General features: G+C 42.4%; 1 protein-coding gene across 2 annotated transcripts in view; it reads right to left on the bottom strand.

Annotated features, from left to right (window-relative positions):
- LOC311127369 (glutamate receptor ionotropic, NMDA 1-like) overlaps positions 1-10902 on the bottom strand; it is a gene marked incomplete at its 5' end in the record, with an annotated part of 33102 nt that extends 22200 nt beyond the window's left edge. For both annotated transcript variants that reach the window (XM_084159211.1, XM_084159212.1), the window contains 6 exons: positions 1830-1951; positions 2289-2386; positions 3102-3164; positions 6661-6837; positions 7205-7339; positions 10654-10902. In XM_084159211.1, the coding sequence (XP_084015337.1) occupies positions 1830-1951; positions 2289-2386; positions 3102-3164; positions 6661-6837; positions 7205-7339; positions 10654-10902 (844 nt within the window). The remainder of the gene's footprint in view (positions 1-1829; positions 1952-2288; positions 2387-3101; positions 3165-6660; positions 6838-7204; positions 7340-10653) is intronic.
- Between the last annotated feature and the right edge of the window lie 8132 nt (positions 10903-19034).

The raw sequence follows: 19034 nt of genomic DNA, 5'->3' as shown, positions 1-19034 counted from the left end.
TCATGCTGAAACAGGAAAGGGCCTTCCCCAAACTGTTGCCCCAGAACATTATTCCTCCTCCACTAAACTTTACAGTTGGCACTATGCATTGGAGCATGTAGCGTTCTCCTGGCATCTGCCAAACACAGATTTGTCCAGAGTCCAATGGCGGCGAGCTTTACACCACTCCAGCCGACGCTTGGCATTGCGCATGGTGATCTTAGGCTTGTGTGCGGCTGCTCAGCCATGGAAACTAATTAAATGAAGCTCCCTCCCGATGAACAGTTATTGTGCTGACGTTGCTTTCAGAGGCAGTTTGGAACTCGGTAGTGAGTGTTGCAACCGAGGACAGACAATTTTTATGCGCTATGTGCTTCAGCACTCGGTGGTTCGGTTCTGTGAGCTTGTGTAGCCTACCACTTCGCGGTTGAGCCATTGTTGCTCCTAGACATTTCCACTTCACAATAACAGCGCTTACAGTTGACCGGGGCAGCTCTATCAGGGCAGAAATTTGACGAACTGACTTGTTGGAAAGGTGGCATTCTATGACGGTGCAACGTTGAAAGTCACTGAGCTCTTCAGTAAGGCCATTCTAACGCCAATACTTGTCTATGGAGATTGCATGACTGTGTGCTCGATTTAATACACCTGTCAGCAATGGGTGTGGCTGAAATAACCAAATCCACTAATTAGAAGGGGTGTCAACATACTTTTGTATAAATAGTGTATATGAAATAATTAAATAATTTGATTTTAAAATCAAAATAGAATGACAAAGCTGTAAAGCATCTTAAATATAAACCATCAACTTAGTGAATACCATTGGGTGTTTAATATTAAGGTTTCAGCATGAATTTTTTACACACTTTGATTTATTTTACTATGTCAATATTTATTTGTTGTCAATGTTTTGGCATCAAACTGGTGGCAGTCAATAGTTGGATGAGTTGCACAGGTAATTGAAAATAATGGCATTGTTGATTAGATGCTTTTTTAATTATTTAGGCTATTTTCTCTTTAACCATATGGTCTATCTACTGGAAAGTCATGGATAAATTACCAAAATTACGATAGATTGCCATAGATTTTCTGTTAATTACAAAACTTACTGAAGATACAGTACCTGTAACTTTTGTAAATTACTGGTAGCTTTGCAACCCTAGACATGACTGACAAATAATTTTCTGCAAGGGTCGGGTCATTGTCTTACGTCAGATAGCGCTACTAACCGTCTGCACTGCGTGATGAATGTTACGTAGGAGTGACACCACCTAACGTAGGACAATGGGGGTAGGGGGTGTTGGAGTGCCTGGGGTTGACGCTTACGTTTGTGACCACAAAGTGACATATTACGTGAGACTTGTGCAGACTCCAGGACATAAGCAAGACCATTGTAGCTTACCATTCTATTTCAGTTACACTTCAATGTGGGGAATGCAAAACACCCTTTATAAACTCATGAGAACCAAGCTATTAATATATCAGGATAGTACAATAAAGCCTGCGCGCAAAGCTTTGGATGTATGGGTTAACCTATCAATAGTTATGACTATAGATAAATAAATAGGTTCGGAGACACAGGACCTAACACTATATTAACATTTTGTTTAAGAGCTTATAGTGTAAACTACTGTGACTCATTTAAAACCTTTAAACATATCAAATGCTTAAACGTTTAAATGCTTAACACTCAACAATTGATCACACATGATACATTGTTAACAACGAAGCATTAATCTATATGTTTATCTCCCTAATCATAGAGGTTAAATGAAAGGTGACTCCAGAAAAAGGCTAGCGTTATGAAGTGTTTTCCGAGTGGCTGTTGGGTAGCGGCGTATGGTACGTACCGTCTGGCGCCTCGCTCAGGGCTTTACCCGACATCTCCCGCTCTCCCACCAGCCACACGTAACCCGAGCCCGTCATGTTGAGGAAACGGGCAGCCTTGTAAACTGCAGCAGCGTCCTCTTCACTGAAAACAGAGATGTTAAGTGGCACAGGCATGGTTACTTATCTTTAATCTAAATGCAAATCATTGCAGTGAATCACTACTGTTTGATATCATGCCAGCATTTAGCAGTAAAAGTATGTAAAAAGTGTCAAATATAAGTCATAGTAAATCCAGTTGTGGTCTAATTAGGAGTTGGGAAAATTACTTTTTGGGTTAAGGATTGTGATCAGAATGGACTAGATTCAATAGTAGAGGCAGGTCAGCTATGATGGGAGGGGACTGATGGGACAAGTGGGAGGGGCTGTTTGATGGGAAGGGCCTGATGGGACAAGTGGGAGGTACTGTAGGAAGGTCTCACCTGGCGGAGAGGATGATGACGCGAGCCTCCAGCTCTTTGGCCTCCAGAAGCAGAGCAGTTAAGTTAGTCTCCTGGCTGAACTGGAGGACTTTCTCTGCCTGTGATCGGGGCACAAAATAAGTCAAGCCAGCTACTTACCCCCACCTCAGAAACCATGCTGTCGCTTTACCTGTTTTGCTCGGTTTTGTTGATTTTTGTTGAAAAAGGGAGAGAAGAAAAAAAGGAAAGCGATCCAGGGAAGTCGGCTCAACTAAAAAAAAAGCTTGGAGGGGAAAAAAAGTTTGCATTTTTCGCATGCAAACTGAGGGTTATCAAGGCTCCAAAGAAAGACGTGCATGTTAGGTAGGGGGGAGAAGAAGGTCAATGCAACCAGTAACTAAAAACAGGTGAAGGGGAGTGAGGGGGAACCTTCCCCCCAACAAAAAACTGTTGGAAACTAGAGGTGCTACAAAACAGGAGGGAGTAGTAATCTGGGAAAGTGTTTTGTCCCACACTACCGGATCTCCACAAAGGAATAAACTTGCAATCTTTTTTTTTTTTTTGAGAACATGCATTCCTTTAGTTGAAAGAAAAAAATTAATATGATTGAAGCGGAGCGCTGTTCATTTGTTTATTTTTTTTACGGAAAATTATAGTCTTTCCATAACAAAACCATTCTTCGGTGAAATCATAGGAATAATGTCTCAAAGTAAAAAGAAACACGTGCTACCAAGATAGGGGCATTTCTGGGTCGGCTGGTGACTGGTTGGGCTGGTTTCTAGTTGCTACGTTTGGAAAGTTGGTGGGCGGCGTGCATTGACCATGCAAATATACCTTAGGTCCTCGCTTGTTGTCATAGGACAGTTGGTCGAGGTTTTCATAGTTCCTTTTTTTATTCTGATGAGTAATGTGCACAGAGAAAATATGCAGACACAGAAGAATATTATAAACAGTTGAAAATGGATCGCAGTAAAGCATTCCAACAAATCTCCAACTTTTCTGCTTCAAATTGGGATCCCTAACACTGGGGCTTGCAAAGAACATCAAAGACAGCCACTGACCACTAGCAATCCTATTTACGGCTATGTCATATGCCCTTATTCACCACCTTTCAAATACAACTCAAGACCCTCAAACCATCATCCAGCATTGGTCCAGAAACAGTCATACAACAATTAGATTGAGAGGGCTATGTTCCAGTGCAAAGCAATCCCAACACGTAAAAAGTCTGATTCTGCAAACTAATGCTCCTCAGGTTCTCTCCATTTTGAATTCCACTCTGCTCCTGTATATTGTGAAAGGAGCCGCAAGGCAGTCTCTTTGCCTTAGTCAGGGAGCCATTTCGCAGTGAAACACAGCATCTTCTGCTTGACAGACCTGCCTCCCCTGATGCCTGACCTCTCAGCTCAGACCATTGGGAGGCAGATCGCTCGGGATCTGCGTCCTCCGCTACCCAAATGCTACAGTGACTCACCGCATTGGTTCATTATACTGCCTGACAAGCAAATCTGAAGTAAATCCCATTCTCCTCCATTGTTTTCACGCTCCATTGAAAGGGTTAAATATCCGTTCTGCCTCAAATGTAATCTGACGTAGTTGTGGTCAGCGCTGCTCTGTAAAACACTGCTCCCCTTTCCAAACATTGCATGCTAATGTGTTGTAGTGTGTCAAGGTCAGTGCACACTCATGAATCATGACATTGCAAAACAAGCATTAATCAAACTGGGACTACGGTCCTTATTTAGAATATAAATCAACTAATCATGTAGGTAGCCTAGCGGTCAAGAGCATTGGGCCAGTAAACCAAAGGTTGCTGGTTTGAATCCCTGAGCCGACTAGGTGAAAAATCTGTATGTGCCCTTGAGCAAGGCACTTAAGCCTAACTGATCCTGTAAATCGCTCTGGATTAACGTGTCTGCTAAATGACTTAAATGTAAAAACCAAAATGGATTTTTATCTAGCCCTCCACCATCTTGCAGCTATCTCTGTGTGGCACAATGATGGCTTTTTTTTTTTTTTTTACTGTCTAGATGACTGGCTTTGTTTTCCCCAAGGAGTTCCTCTCTGACTGCCCTATTTTTGCTACTTTATTCAAGCATGAATATTGTATGTTGTGTCACTAATGTTAGTATTCTGACTGAATCCATTACAGCTAGAAGAGTCTCTCTACCGGCTGTGCTACAGAACCCCATCAAATAGTCCCTGTGGCTTGTCACAGCAGCACAGCATATAAACCTGCAATTACAGTGTGAATAATCTGCACGATACAGAATATGAAATGTGAATAACTAGAATATTTCTCATTAAGGAGGAAATGACACAAACTCCCCAAATGTTACAAACATTCTACAGCTGCACCATCGAGAGCATCCTGACTGCTTGCATCACTGCCTGGTATGGCAACTGCTCGGCCTCCGACCGCAAGGCACTACAGAGGGTAGTGCGTACAGCCCAGTACATCACTGGGGCCAAGCTTCCTGCCATCCAGGACCTCTATACCAGGCGGTGTCAGAGGAAGGCCCTAAAAATTATCCAGACTCCAGCCACCCTAGTCATAGACTGTTCTCTCTGCTACCTGCATGGCAAGCGGTACCGGAGCGCCAAGTCTAGGTCCAAAAGGCTTCTTAACAGCTTCTATCCCCAAGTCATAAGACTCCTGAACAGCTAATCATGGCTACCCAGATTATTTGCATTGCATTTTATTTTATTGCTGCTCTTTAGTTATTTTTATTTTTTATTTTTTACTTATCCATTTTTTACTCAACACTTATTTTTCTTAAAACTGCATTGTTGGTTAAGGGCTTGTAAGTAAGCATTTCACTGTAAGGTCTACACCTGTTGTATTCGGCGCATGTGGCAAATACAATTTGATTTGATTTGATTCTGCCAACCTGGCTGGCTGAGTCATTTCTTACAACCACTGATAAAATCACAGTCCAAGCTTTTAACTGTGAGAACATAGATACTTCCTTACAGCATCATATCATAGTGTCTACCATATCAAGGTTTCTGTGACATTGATAGATTCTTTCAATCTGGTAACTATAAATGTATCCAATCTCTGCTTATGGCAGTATAAGAGAGAGAGAGAGAGAGAGTGAGAGAGAGAGAGAGAGAGAGAGAGAGAGAGAGAGAGAGAGAGAGAGAGAGAGAGAGAGAGAGAGAGAGAGAGAGAGAGAGAGAGAGAGAGAGAGTGAGCAGACAAGATGGATTCCAGGAAGGAAGAAACAAGTAGCTATCAGTTAACCAACTTTTCTTTAATCTAATGTAGGTCTTTACCATAGACAATACCACTCCACAGGTAAAGTCAATTAAGTCACAATCCTTAATAACAAGATGATTTATCGACATAAATTATACTTAGTAACTCCTAATCAATCTTGATCATGTGTGAGTGTAACTGATTAACCACAACGTGTTTAAAATGTCCCCTCTCCCTTCGGTGTGAATTATTGTGAGCTTGTGTCAAATGAGCCATTTCACCAGCCTCTGATTAAATTACTCTTCAAATCAGGACTCCTTTCACTCCGTCACACAATTACAGGAAGGACTCCCTGAAGGGAACAAGCATTGCAAAAAGCCTTAACCACATCCTGAGGTGAACTATACTAAACGTATGTTCAAAGATGAGTTAATTGTTCCTTCGCTTTTCCTTTAGGGAACATGATCCTTTAGAGGACATCATCACTGGTCTGTTTTAGGCTTTAGGTGGATCAGCACATTTATTAATGAGCTACATTCCAAGCAACACAGCCTCAGAGCCAGAGGTGACGCTGCGCCAAAAGTATGCTCATGGTTACATCACATATATGGGTCATTTCACTTGCATGGTCTCACAGTCCTTTATCTGACAACGACAAGGATCTGGGCGGCAGGTAGCCTAGCAATTAAGAGCGTTGGGCCGGTAAACGAATAGTTGCTGGTTTAATATACTGATATGTCAACCATCCATCCCTTTACAAGACTCCAAGTGAGCATAACACTGGATAGCTCATCTCCATTCCATCCAAACGTAATATTGCAACACAAACATATATGAAGGATCTGTGAACCATCATTATGTTTGGGAGTAATTGATGTTTTGCAAAGCCCCAGGTTAAAGTGCGCTATTTGGCTCCTGTTGTGGATTGACACAGGAGAATTTGACTATGGTGAAAAGCAACATGAGATGAGTAAAAGATGTACTCAGATTAGACCACATTAGACGCTGTAGATGTCTCTAGCATATTGATGTTAGCCAATGTTTACACAATGGTCAGTGAGAGATGTGTTCACACAAAAGAAAGGAAAACAGTTACATACAGTACATAGAAGACCTTTGAGAGTTAAACAGAGATTACACACATACACACGGTCACACACACTAGGGGTCCTGCGAGCCCGAGCATCTCACCTTTGTTTCCCTCTCCTCCAGTAGGGTCTCCAGTCTCTTCTGCGCGGCCCGCCCCTCGTGATCATCGCTGACAATCAGAATAATGTGATTCCATCGAAACTCTCGCATCATGTCGAACCACACGTGAGCTTGGTGGGAGTACGGGGGGACAGTCCGCAGAAAGGACAAGTGGATACTCTGAGGAGAAAGAAAATTAAGAAGAATGAGTGAGAGGAAGTTACTTGCTAGTCATACACGGTTTTGGTGACATTTCTAACATATTCATGAGGCCTTACATTAGCTATTTTGGTAGCTAGCCAAGTAGTGGAGTAGAATTCGTCTCTCTTGTCTGTTTCCATTCCCAGGGACCTCTCCACCACTCACCCTACCCCTTCTCTCTCGCATTCTCACTCTTTCTCTCTCTCTTCTCCCTCTCTCTCTTCTCCTCCCTCTCTCTCTTTCTCTTCTCCCTCCCTCCCTACCTCCCTCCCTCCCTCCCCCTCTCTCTTCTCTCTCTTTCTCTCTCACACTCTCTCTCTCCCTCTCTCTCTCTTTAATTTCTCACCTTGTCGGAGTAGATGGACATGCGTGTGGTGAGGCCCACCACAGGGATGCGGTAGAAGCCTGCGGTGTAGGACACAGGCGTGGGGGTGAGGTGGTCATTGGACTGGGGAGGATGACTCACCAGGATGGCATACACCTGCAGACAGGAGTACGGGAATGAAAGATAACCACACTTCCTGTACAGAGAAGTGAAAGGATAAAAAAGTGTTTGGACTATTGATTCATCACTGCGACATGGAAATGTCATATCAGCTTTTTCCTCTTAAACAATCCTCATTTAGCAATATGGCTGCTTGGTAGATAGATGTTCATTTGTCTCAAAGCTGAATGACACTTGAAGGAGACAGATGCTCCTCACTGCAGCTCTACTAACAGCTTTTTACAGCGCAACTGTATATCAATTTTTAGATAAAAAGGATTCTTGAGAAATGGGACACTGATCCAACTGAGGCGGAAGAAAAAACATGCAGGCATGATGGTTTAGTGCGTGCAGCCCATATGGTTGGGCCTCAAATGAGGTCTTCCATCCAAAGAGCGCTTCCAGGCATCTACCATCCCATCTGTCATGGACCCTCTCATTGAGTCTCTCAAATGGTTAGATCTCCATCTATGCAGTTAGCAGACAGTGTTAACTGCATTTGACATGTAGAACATTGGCACCTTTCTCATCCCTGCAGCCCTCTGTGATGATGGATGGAACTCAGATATCGTGGAACGAAGGGAGATATGTTTGTAACGTAACCATTTCTATCAATTACAATCATTACAATGAAGAGGACCAGGGACATTGTCTGTGTCTGTGTCTATGTGTGTCTGTGTGTGTGCGTGTGCGTGTGCGTGTGTGTGTATGAAAGAGAGGGTGAGAATTTGAAAGAGGGATGGGGAAGGGTTCACACCTCAGCTCTCTTCACTACATGATATTGCTGCTTTCAAAAGCAACGTAATGCTTAATGTGAATGGGATGGACCAGGCTTTTAGTAATGTGTTTCATTTTTGGAACAACTCTCAAAGGGATAACATCGCAATACATAACTTATGAACGTTGTTTTCATTGTTAGGTTTAAATTGTATTCACATGTCCTGAGCAAATGCTTTTATGACCTAAAGAAAAATCGCATTTCAAGTGAAAAAGCCAGTTATTTTTTCCAGTCTAGAGGCAAAAACAATTGCATACCATACACTCGTGTCAAAAAACAACAACATCAGTCTGCATAAGTTATTGATCTAGCAATAACATGAACCAAACAGTTATAACTACCAATTTCTAATGATCAAATCATAATTTTCCATAATACAAACTAAACGCCCTTCTCCCCTAATAAGGCCGGTGACATAACGTCAGACGAGCAAGGCATGCACCCCAACTACTACCCCCAAGATGCTTTGATGCAGTGGCCCGTTGCGCACGCGGCAATGTTGGCCTTCTTTTAGGCAACATTTACTCACATGGCACCAATGATTCATTGTTAAAGGGATTCTGGCATTTAATCCCTTGTTCTACTTACCCAGAGTCAGATGAACTCGTGGATACCATAATTTTTTTAAATATATAATTAGCTGTAGTTTAACGAGCCAATATTAACGCATTGCGCTAACGCTAGTTAGCATTGGCTCGTGAAAGTACCGCTACTTTCCTTCATACTGTACACAGAGACATAAAAATGGTATCCACGAGTCCATCTGACTCTGGATATCCCTTTAAGGATGAGTCACTGATTTAATTATTAGTTAGTTAGTTAATTTCAGTGGATTTGCAGCTGTGTACACTGAAGTGCCTCCTGAGTGGCGCAGTGGTCTAAGGCACTGCATCGCTGTGCCACTAGAGATCCTGGTGACCGGGAGACCCATGGGGCGGCGCACAATTCGTCCAGGGTAGGGGAGGGAATGGCCGGCAGGGATGTAACTCAGTTGGTAGAGCATGGCGTTTGTAACGCCAGGGTTGTGGGTTCGATTCCCATGGGGGGCCAGTATGAAAAATTAAAAAAGAATGTATGCACTCACTCACTAACTGAAGTCGCTCTGGATAAGAGCGTCTGCTAAATGACAAAAATGTAAGTGCAGTTGGCCTCTCATCCCCCACAAATCTGTGTTTTTGGCCCTTAAAAATTATCAGTCAACGGCTTTTAAAGGCTAAACAGATTTTCCATTTCTAACTGATAATATAAAATAATAACTTTTGAATGAGATTTAGACCTAGATTCAATCAGATCAAGCGTTATTAACCATCGGTGAGCAGCTGCTCTTGCAATCATTGTCACGAAGCCACACCCACCCCACTTGTGTTAGAAGTTCAGAATGAGAAAGTGTAGGCTATATAGAAATAATTACAGTCAAATTTTAATCATTCAACAAAATTATGAGAATTTCTATGATCCTAATCAGTGTTCGAACTTGTAAACAAGACTGCATGGTATTTCTGTTAATGCGACTCTGTGCAGCCAATGGCAATGTCTGCTTTAAGTATAATGCCAGGAGCTGCTTGTGGATTTGACAATGCAGTTCCACCTCTTAACACCGCCAAAACAACTGCCATACTGATGTCGGTTAAAGCAGATCTGATTGAATAGAGCCCTTAGGCTATGTTAACCCTTGAATACATAGCTTTGTCTGACTAATAAGCTACAGATATGGGGATAGAGATTTGGCCACGGGCTAACAGCCTATTTTCAGCCCATTTACTTTTCATGTTTGGCCACAAGTTCAGGTTTGGTAGTTACTCATTATATTGTCATTATATACGTCATATGCATATCTGACTCATAATTTCATTTCAGCTTCCATTTTCTTTCAGAAGCTCGATCGTATTACCAGAGGTGATGGATCACTGAAAAGGCCGCAGTTTCATAGTATTTTTATCATAGCCTATAGGGCTAGGCTCTAAGAGATATTGACTGTGAGAATAATGACATTTCTGTATTGATTATGTGCAACAAATAAACCGTTTTTTTGTGCAAAGAAACAGTTCCGTTTTAGGAAAATATATAAAATGCAGTCAGCTCAATCTGCTTGAAATATGCAATAGAAGCAGGTGGCACTGGCACAGTGTTTCACAGGCAGGCACTGAGGTTATAGTCTAGACTGAGATGGTATTGTCTGTTATTGCAAATGAAGTGGTGGTCACTGATCACAATGTATCGACCTCATCTGCCCTTTTACTCACGTCAACCAGCTCCCTTGAAACAGACACGGGATGATGCTGCATCACACTAAATAGGTCGATTAATTTCCCTCCCAATAGTGGCCATAGGCCTAATACTAATTTAGACAACTTAAATATGGTAGGCTTCACAATCATTTTAGCCTTCTAGATGGTTCTGATTGATATGATGGACATTTTGCACCAATGAATAGATGCCTAAATGTTCTGGCTAAATGACTAATCTAATTAGGCTATTATTATTTAACACCCATGCCGGGACATGCAGGGACACCGGATCCCTCCCGAGATACCTGGTTAGAGATGAGGTCCTCGCAGACGGAGAGAGCCATCTGGATAGCGTTGGGTTTGTGCGTTACAGAGATGGCGGTCAACTTGAATTTATCTCTCCCGTAGATCTGATTCGCCTGGGTCACGGCATCCTTAAACACTTGCTCGTACCTCTTCTGGCTCAGGACCGCTCCAATGTTCACTATCTTCGGCTCGCAGCCGCCCCGCGCACAGGAGCACGAGAGGAACACCGCCAGCAGAAACAGACGCATCGTGTGAACGACCAAACCGCACAGAGGACCCCGGTTGCGTCTCTCCCTCGTGTTGGCGGCTCGGCTTGCCCGGCTTCTGGACTGCACGGTTCACCTGGTTAAAAAGACTGGAACCACCGGACAGTGTGGAAAATCTGGACAGCTGATTTATGTGAAATGTGGAGGAATGTGCATGGTCAGGACCTCAACCGCTGTTGGATTATCTCCGCAGTTGTCAGCAGCCTTTCTTCAAACATTTTGATCTTTCTTTGTCTATTTCCCCCATTTTCTTTTAGAAACGAATCAGAGCATATTTTGCTGTGTATGCGGGTTCCTTTATGCTCTGTGAATCGCTCTCTCGGTCCTCCGTGGGCTCCGTGCGGGGCTTTACTGTGAAGTGATTATTACACTGACGCACGCTTGGGGCTGCGGCTGTCCTTGGTGCTGACAGCTGTGCCCGCGCAGTGATGCGCGCCTCCGCCGTCTACCTTTTGATTTTGCTTCGACCTTATGCTGCTTGAATGAAAAGTAAATAAAATAAATGAAGCTAATCATAGAACAGAAATGTCTTGTTTTCAACATCTCATCAACGATGTGATTCATTATAGGACACGAATGGTAGTAGGCAGCTTAGATTATGAAAAATAACTAATCTTGTCAAAAAATGAAATATGTGATGAAAAACTAATTATTGAGTGTGAATTTTGTAGGCTTATTTAGGGAAAGAAATGCTTCACTTGGCTTGTGCCATTGCAATGAAAATTGACACCTCAAAAATCCAGTGACCCAGATGATTCCAATGTGTGAAATATTTTCTCCAACAACATTGTTACAGCGCACCGAGCAGATGGACCCGAGCCTGCACGCTCATTCCGCTGGAATGGGTTGAACTGGCTCGCACTATAAATCAGCAGAATTCCACATACCCAGGTGGACCAAGACCACCAATTGTAGGCTACACCCCCCCCCCCCCCCCCCCACCACCTTTACATCCAAACATCCAATCAATTATGTAACCATGTTATCCATATTTCAACCTCTTCAATCATGCAAAACCTCCAACGCTCCAACAAAACCACAGTACTGTTATGACGCTTGTCTACTGACATGGGGATATATACACAACCAGTCAAAAGTTTGGACACACCTACTCATTCAAGGGTTGTTCTTTATTTTTACTATTTTCTACATTGTAGAATAATAGTGAAGACATTAAAACTATGAAATAACACATATGGAATCATGTAGTGACCAAAAAAGTGTTCAACAAATCAAAATATATGTTATATTTGAGATTCTTCAAATAGCCACCCTTTGCCTTGATGACAGCTTTGCACACTCTTGATATTCTCTCAACCAGCTTCATGAGATGGTGTACATGTGTACAGAAGATACCCCTATTTGGTAAAAGACCAAGTCCATATTATGGCAAGAACAGCTCAAATAAGCAAAGAGAAACAACAGTCCATCATTACTTTATGACATGAAGGTCAGTCAATACGGAAGATTTCAAGAACTTTGAAAGTTTCTTCAAGTGCAGTCATTAAAACCATCAAGCGCTATAATGAAACTGGCTCTCATGACGACCGCCACAGGACTGGAAGACCCAGAGTTACCTCTGTTGCAGAGGATACGTTCATTACAGTTACCAGCCTCAGAGATTGCAGCCAAAACAAATGCTTCACAGGGTTCAAGTAACAGACACATCAACATCAACTGTTCAGAGGAGACTGTGTGAATCAGGCATTCATGGTCGAATTGCTGCAAAGAAACCACTACTAAAGGACACCAATAATAAGAAGAGACTTGCTTGGGCCAAGAAACACGAGCAATGGACATTAGACCAGTGGAAATGTGTCCTTTGATCTGGAGTCCAAATTTGAGATTTTTGGTTCCAACCGCCGTGGCTTTGTGAGACACGGTGTGGGTGAACGGATGATCTCCGCATGTGTATTTCCCACCGTAAAGCATGGAGGAGGAGGCATTATGGTGTGGGGGTGCTTTACTAGGACACTGTGATTTATTTAGAATTCAAGGCACACTTAACCAGCATGGCTACCAGAGCATTCTGCAGTGATACGCCATCCAATCTGGTTTGGGCTTAGTGGGACTATCATTTGTTTTTCAATAGGACAATGACCCAACACACCTCCAGGCTGTGTAAGGGCTATTTTACCAAGAAGGAGAGTGATGGAGTGCTGCATCAGATGACCTGGCCTCCGCATTCCCTTGACCCCAAACCAATTGAGAAGGTTTGGGATGAGTCGGACCACAGAGTGAAGGAAAAGCAGCCAACAAGTGCTCAGTATATGTGGGAACTCCTTCAAGACTGTTGGAAAAGCATTCCAGGTGAAGCTAGTTGAGAGAATGCCAAGAGTGTGCAAAGCTGTCATCAAGGCAAAGGGTGGTTATTTGAAGAATCTAAGATATAAAATATATTTTGATTTGTTTAACACTTGTATGGTTACTACATGATTCCATATGTGTTATTTCATAGTTGTGATGTCTTCACTATTATTCTAAAATGTAAAAAATTGTTTAAAAAATAAGAAAAACCCTGGAATTAGTAGGTGTATCCAAACCTGTGACTAGTACTGTATATATAAAAAAAGCCTGAATTATTTATTGAGTTGCATCTAAAAATATTGTATCTTGACTAATTCCAAAAGTGTGACATGAATGTGTCGTTTTAACTAATTTGTAGTGACAGATGTGTATACTTGTTAGATGTTTTGTCCGATTGTGGGGTCGGGTAATGTCATTTGAAATGTCTCTGAATGGAGAGAGGGAACCAAGTGTCCAAGTAACCACGGGAGGCACAAGAGCATCAGTCTTGCTAAGCAAATTTTCAACCATCCTGGTAACCTAGGAAACAAGCCTCTCTCTCCACAGTGTTACATTTCGGAAAATGCATATTACCTAACACATTTATTGAACATCAAAGACATAATGGCACAGCTATTACTTTGATGCACATCACACTGGATAACTGATAAAGCATAGTAGCCTAGCCTAGGTTAATTTAGACAAAATGCCATTGCAATTGGAACGTAGGCCTGCCAATAGGCTATCCTAGCTTTGCCCACATTAAGCCCCACACGTTTCCCAGTAAAATGTGGTGTTTCTGGGGTAACTAGCCAATAAGGTCAACCAGGGCTGTAAAAGGGATGGGCTGTTTATAAACCAGATGATTAGTGGTTAAATCTCATCTGTTTAGTCTCCGATAATCAATAGTCAATTCATTTTTCATTTAGCAGGAAATAATCTGTGAGCCCTGTTGTGTATTACCCAGTGTAAAAGTCATGTGTACATAGATTTTCAAATGAAAGAGACATTTTGGAAATGAGGTCACAATTGATCTGTCTACTGAATTATAAATGAGGAACGCAGAGATGGCCCTCTATGAGAGGCACACAAATAGGCTAGAGATTATATATTTTCAGTTAGCACATAGGATATATATAGCTCTCACTCTCTACGGCACACAAACAGGCTAGAGACGATATATCATCAGTAGGCATAGGAAACATATAGCCCTCTTATGAAGTGTGTGGTTTCCGCAGGAATGAAAACAAAACTATTATTATAGATTTATTCAATAGATTTATTAAGTATGAAATTGTATTTAGATCAATGCCAACATCGTAAAGGGGGCGGGACATTACCCCTGCCTCAGGCTTCTCCATTGGTTTAAATAACTACATCACTGCATACGTCATATAAAGTAACCTTTCATAACACGGGTGTCAAGAATAGAACAATTGAAAAGCATGACTGGTTTTCAGATAGCTCAGAGCCATATAGATGTACGGTATGACTATACATGGCTGTGGCTCTGGGATAGCTGTTAGACTGTGGCACTGTGGGTGTGTTAAACATAATGAGAGCCACTCAGAGGGAAGGCCAACAGCAACAAGGACTCTTGTTTGCTGGATTCCTGTAGTAGCCCTTAGTGTCCCTCCTCCCTCCCTCCCTCCACCACCCACCACTCATACATCAATACAGCAGGGCCAGTCTGCAATGCAGCCGTTATATAACGATGTGCGCTGGCAGAGAACAGACGTATACAAGCAAACAGACTCAAGAGTCTCATTCCATACCAATGAGACACACACACATGCTCTAGAGTTCACACATGCACACACACAATCATCCACCCACACAGAGACAAGGACATACATACACATACCACCTACACAGTGGAAGCTCTCTCTCTCTCACTCTCACTCTCACTCACTCACTCACTCACTCACTCACTCACTCACTCACTCACTCACTCACTCACTTCCTACACACAGCCTGGCAGCAATCTATTTGTATGCCAGCCATAACCTTTAGTTACATGTTGCAATGTGAATCAATAGTAGCAGAACACAGGTACTCCTTTCAGGAGGGGAACCAATAATACACAGTATACCTTTAAAATAACATTCTGAAAAGTATTGCACCAGCTCACTTTGAATTGCCAAGTTCATCTACATGAGTGTGTGTTCATCAAGTCCTGTGACTGTTTGGCCACATCAGTTGATTGAGAGGTGGGAGTAAAGCATTCTTCTGCTGTCAACATGTTAGCATAAATAGAGTACTGTAATTCATAGAGGCAGGTTGCCTAAGCGTGACTTCTGAAGATGCATGTCTGATGTGTTTCCTGCATAAATTACTTATGAGCAGCTCTCCCTTGTTTTCTTTGGCCCTGTCCCAATGGCCAGCGGAATTATTCCTGTTCTGTTCTGTTTGTCAGAAAACATTCATTTAGTAGATGGAAACTTATCTGGAAAAGAGGTGGCTTACTTACTGATTGTTTGGTGCGGGGCTGAACAAAAAAAATCTATAATTCAAAGGTGACATGTTGAGTAATTGACGCAATTTAAATGTCAGAACAATCAAGCATCTAAAACCAGTCAGACTCAAAGTCTTATTGAAAACTTCCAAGTACATATCATGGAAATACAACAAGCTGGACTCTAGTAGCTAGGAATAAACAGGAGGCCCAGACACTGCAAGAGATGCACTGAAACATTTGAGGCTATTTTTAAGCCACTCTAATCTTGGTCATCCTTAGACGGAGGCAGTGTCGCCATGTTTCCAAGAAGTGTGCTGTGTACCATTGTTCATTTGTATCCTTTGTGTAAAATATGGGTGGCATTTTATAATCACTCAATCCCAGTCTAATATTAAGCCAAGGTCCATGGAGGATTCCACCTTTATTTAGCAATTTGAGAGAAACACATGGTTCATTGATGATTGTAAAACTAAAGGCCCATTGGTAAGACAGACAACACCGTTATTAATAATGAAATACAATGGATGTTAGAAGAGACTAATAGGCATAGATTAACCAACCATCTACTTCACTAGAGTGAATAACAACACTAGCACGATAACAGGAAGGAAGACAACCAGCAGACAGCTCATTTCTATCAGGAAGAGAAGCACCAGGAATGTCAGGTAGCAGCATCGACAGTGGCGTTGCATCCGCCTCATCATCTGCATCAGACGAGGAGGGTACAGGCAGCATCCACACAGCAATATTGACTCCATGCGAGTCTGCAGCCTCTGTTCCATGTGGAAGCAGAGTCGTGGGGCTGTCATGGTCTCAGGCAGAGTGTCTGTGATGAGGAGTCCAGGATCAGAGCTACTGACCTGGTGGCACATCATATCCTCCTGCATCCTCTGGATCTCCCAGTGAAGGAGAGGAGTTTTCTGTCGACATAAGGGGCACTGCACCCGGCTAGGATCTGCTGCACGCTTAAGGATGGTGGCCAGACAGCAATGGCACAACGTGTGGTCACAGTTCAACAATGCCATCCGATTGTCTCCCTGAGAGTCGTACAGTTCACTGCAGATGGGGCACTCATTGTCCCCTATGTTGTCACTATTGCTTTGACTCCCGACACTTGTCCCTTTGCTTTGAGGCTGCTCTGTGTTGTCAAAATGGAGCTCTTGTTGAACAGATGTCTTTTGGTCAGCTCCATCTGCTGGCCCTGTTCGGGTGACTGGTGTGTGAATTTGCTTGACCTCTCCCAGGACATGCTGTTGTAGAAGCAGGGGCTTTCTCACTGAGCCATCCTCTCCCTGGACCCTCTCCTCCTCTACCTCCTTGGTTTCCTCAACCGTACTTAACACTGCAGGACACATTGCTCCAACCACAGAAAAACTAATTTCCTCGAGTGTCACGTCGTTCCCTGCTTGCCCCGTTTCAAGGTCACCCGCCATTCCATCCATATTTTGTTAGATAAAATTAGACAGTATCCTGTGTCAAGTTTCAGATTAGGCTGAGCAGAATTCCAGTGGCATCTACAACACAGATCTCTTAGCTAAGAAAGTTCAGTCACAACACTCTACCTGGACAAAGCTCGACTAAATGTGAAAGTAGGCAGTAGTGTTGACTTAATGCTTTTTATTGCAGAGGAGGAAGGCCTAGCCTCCCCCTCAGTGAAACCAACCTCGATAAGCACTTACACAGATAAGGCATGATAAGCCCAAGTGTCCAGAAGTGCCGGTGGCCAAGCAGTACACTGAGCATTCCACTCAGTTTAACACAATAAAGCATGCGTTGGAAGAGTTTGCCTACAACGGCAATAATGCAAGAGCAAACACAATATATTTGAGTATGTTTATTCTGCTGATTTAAATAAATGCTGCATTTCTAGACAATGCAATTACAAAAATAATCTTTCCAATCTCCTATGTCATATGGAGAAAGCTGGGATATACATGTATTATTGTGCTATTCTAACACAATACATTTGGTACAACCTAATTGTACAACCTAACGGCATCATTGTTGTCACAGAGTGCAGACAGAATCTGGCTCTTTTGAGCAATCTCAGAGTACAGCCAGTAACACGGCATCATATAATGGAAGTACATACCAATGGCCTGTGTAAACCTGCACAGTCTCAAAGCACTAACACAGTAATAATGTACTGTATCATCAGCACAGTAAAACCATGTTAGCACTCACAGCTTTTCTCATTAGGGAGCATGTTTTAATTTCTAAGTCTGTCGCAAAGCAACTCAATCAAACAATTTTGTCACATGAACTTTGCTACATTTGAGTGCATATATAGTGCACAACTGCGGTATGAAGCCATGAAACTCCTTGGATAACCCCACCTTTTCTCATCACAAACTGGACTCACAGTTATGTAATAGAGAAAGAACAAGCTAGAAACACTGAGTTCCTTATAGGACATCTCTTCTAAATGCTTTGTCAAAATGGCTTCGTCAATAAGCGATCCACATGTAAATATATTCTACATACTGTAATGACCTTGGACTATAATTGTTATCCTCATGTCTATACAGTATGCGGTAGTACTTCATTTTACTGTTACCACCTGGTTTTGATACTTTCTAATACTTATTTCAAAGGATTCAAATTCAACATATTGGTAACTAACTGGTACCAACATTCTAATACTGTCATCATATACTGCACTGGTGCATAGTACAAAGGAACTGCATAATCTATTCAAGGGTAATGTGAGGGAACCACTATAAGTTGGCAGGGTCAATCAGCAACTGAGCTTTAGGATATTCTCCAGGGGACACAAACACTCCTGAAAGGGCCTGAAGCTGGGGCTGGGGCTGGGTGCCAGCTTTCATTAAACATTAATGCTTTAAGCACTCCTTTTGGAACACAGTGCTGTCCTCACAAGTCACGTCTGCCCGATTTGGAGTTTCCTTGAGAGTTTAGGCTGAAAATAAATGACATGTTTTAAGTTATAGCGAGTTCTGCTTTTTACACTGCCCTATTTTGTATGGTACAGTGGCTTGCAAAGGTATTCACCCCCCTTTGCATTTTTCCTATTTTGTTGCCTTACAACCTGGAATTAAAATGGATTTTTGGGGGGTTTGTATCATTTGATTTACACAATAACACTTTGAAGATGCAAAATATTCATTCACATAGTATAGACTCTTACTATCAGCTACAATAAAGGCTAGGCAATTCTGGCATATCTATTCATATTGGTTGGTTCTGGTGGGTCTTCACCATAATATGGGCTGAATCCTGTATGATTGAGATGTGGATAAACTGTTTTGAAGACGGCAGGAGCAATCAGAAGAAATCTGAAGAAAGATGAGTGAAAAGGGAGCAGTCTTCAGGTCCCATCAACCCTACAGGATCACATAGTAGCTATAGC

This window comes from Coregonus lavaretus (assembly GCF_964263955.1).
Source record: "Coregonus lavaretus genome assembly, chromosome: 4".
Classification (NCBI taxonomy): Eukaryota; Metazoa; Chordata; class Actinopteri; order Salmoniformes; family Salmonidae; genus Coregonus; species Coregonus lavaretus.
The sequence above is the reverse complement of the archived record's forward strand: the minus strand, read 5'-3'. Positions and strand labels throughout refer to the sequence as shown.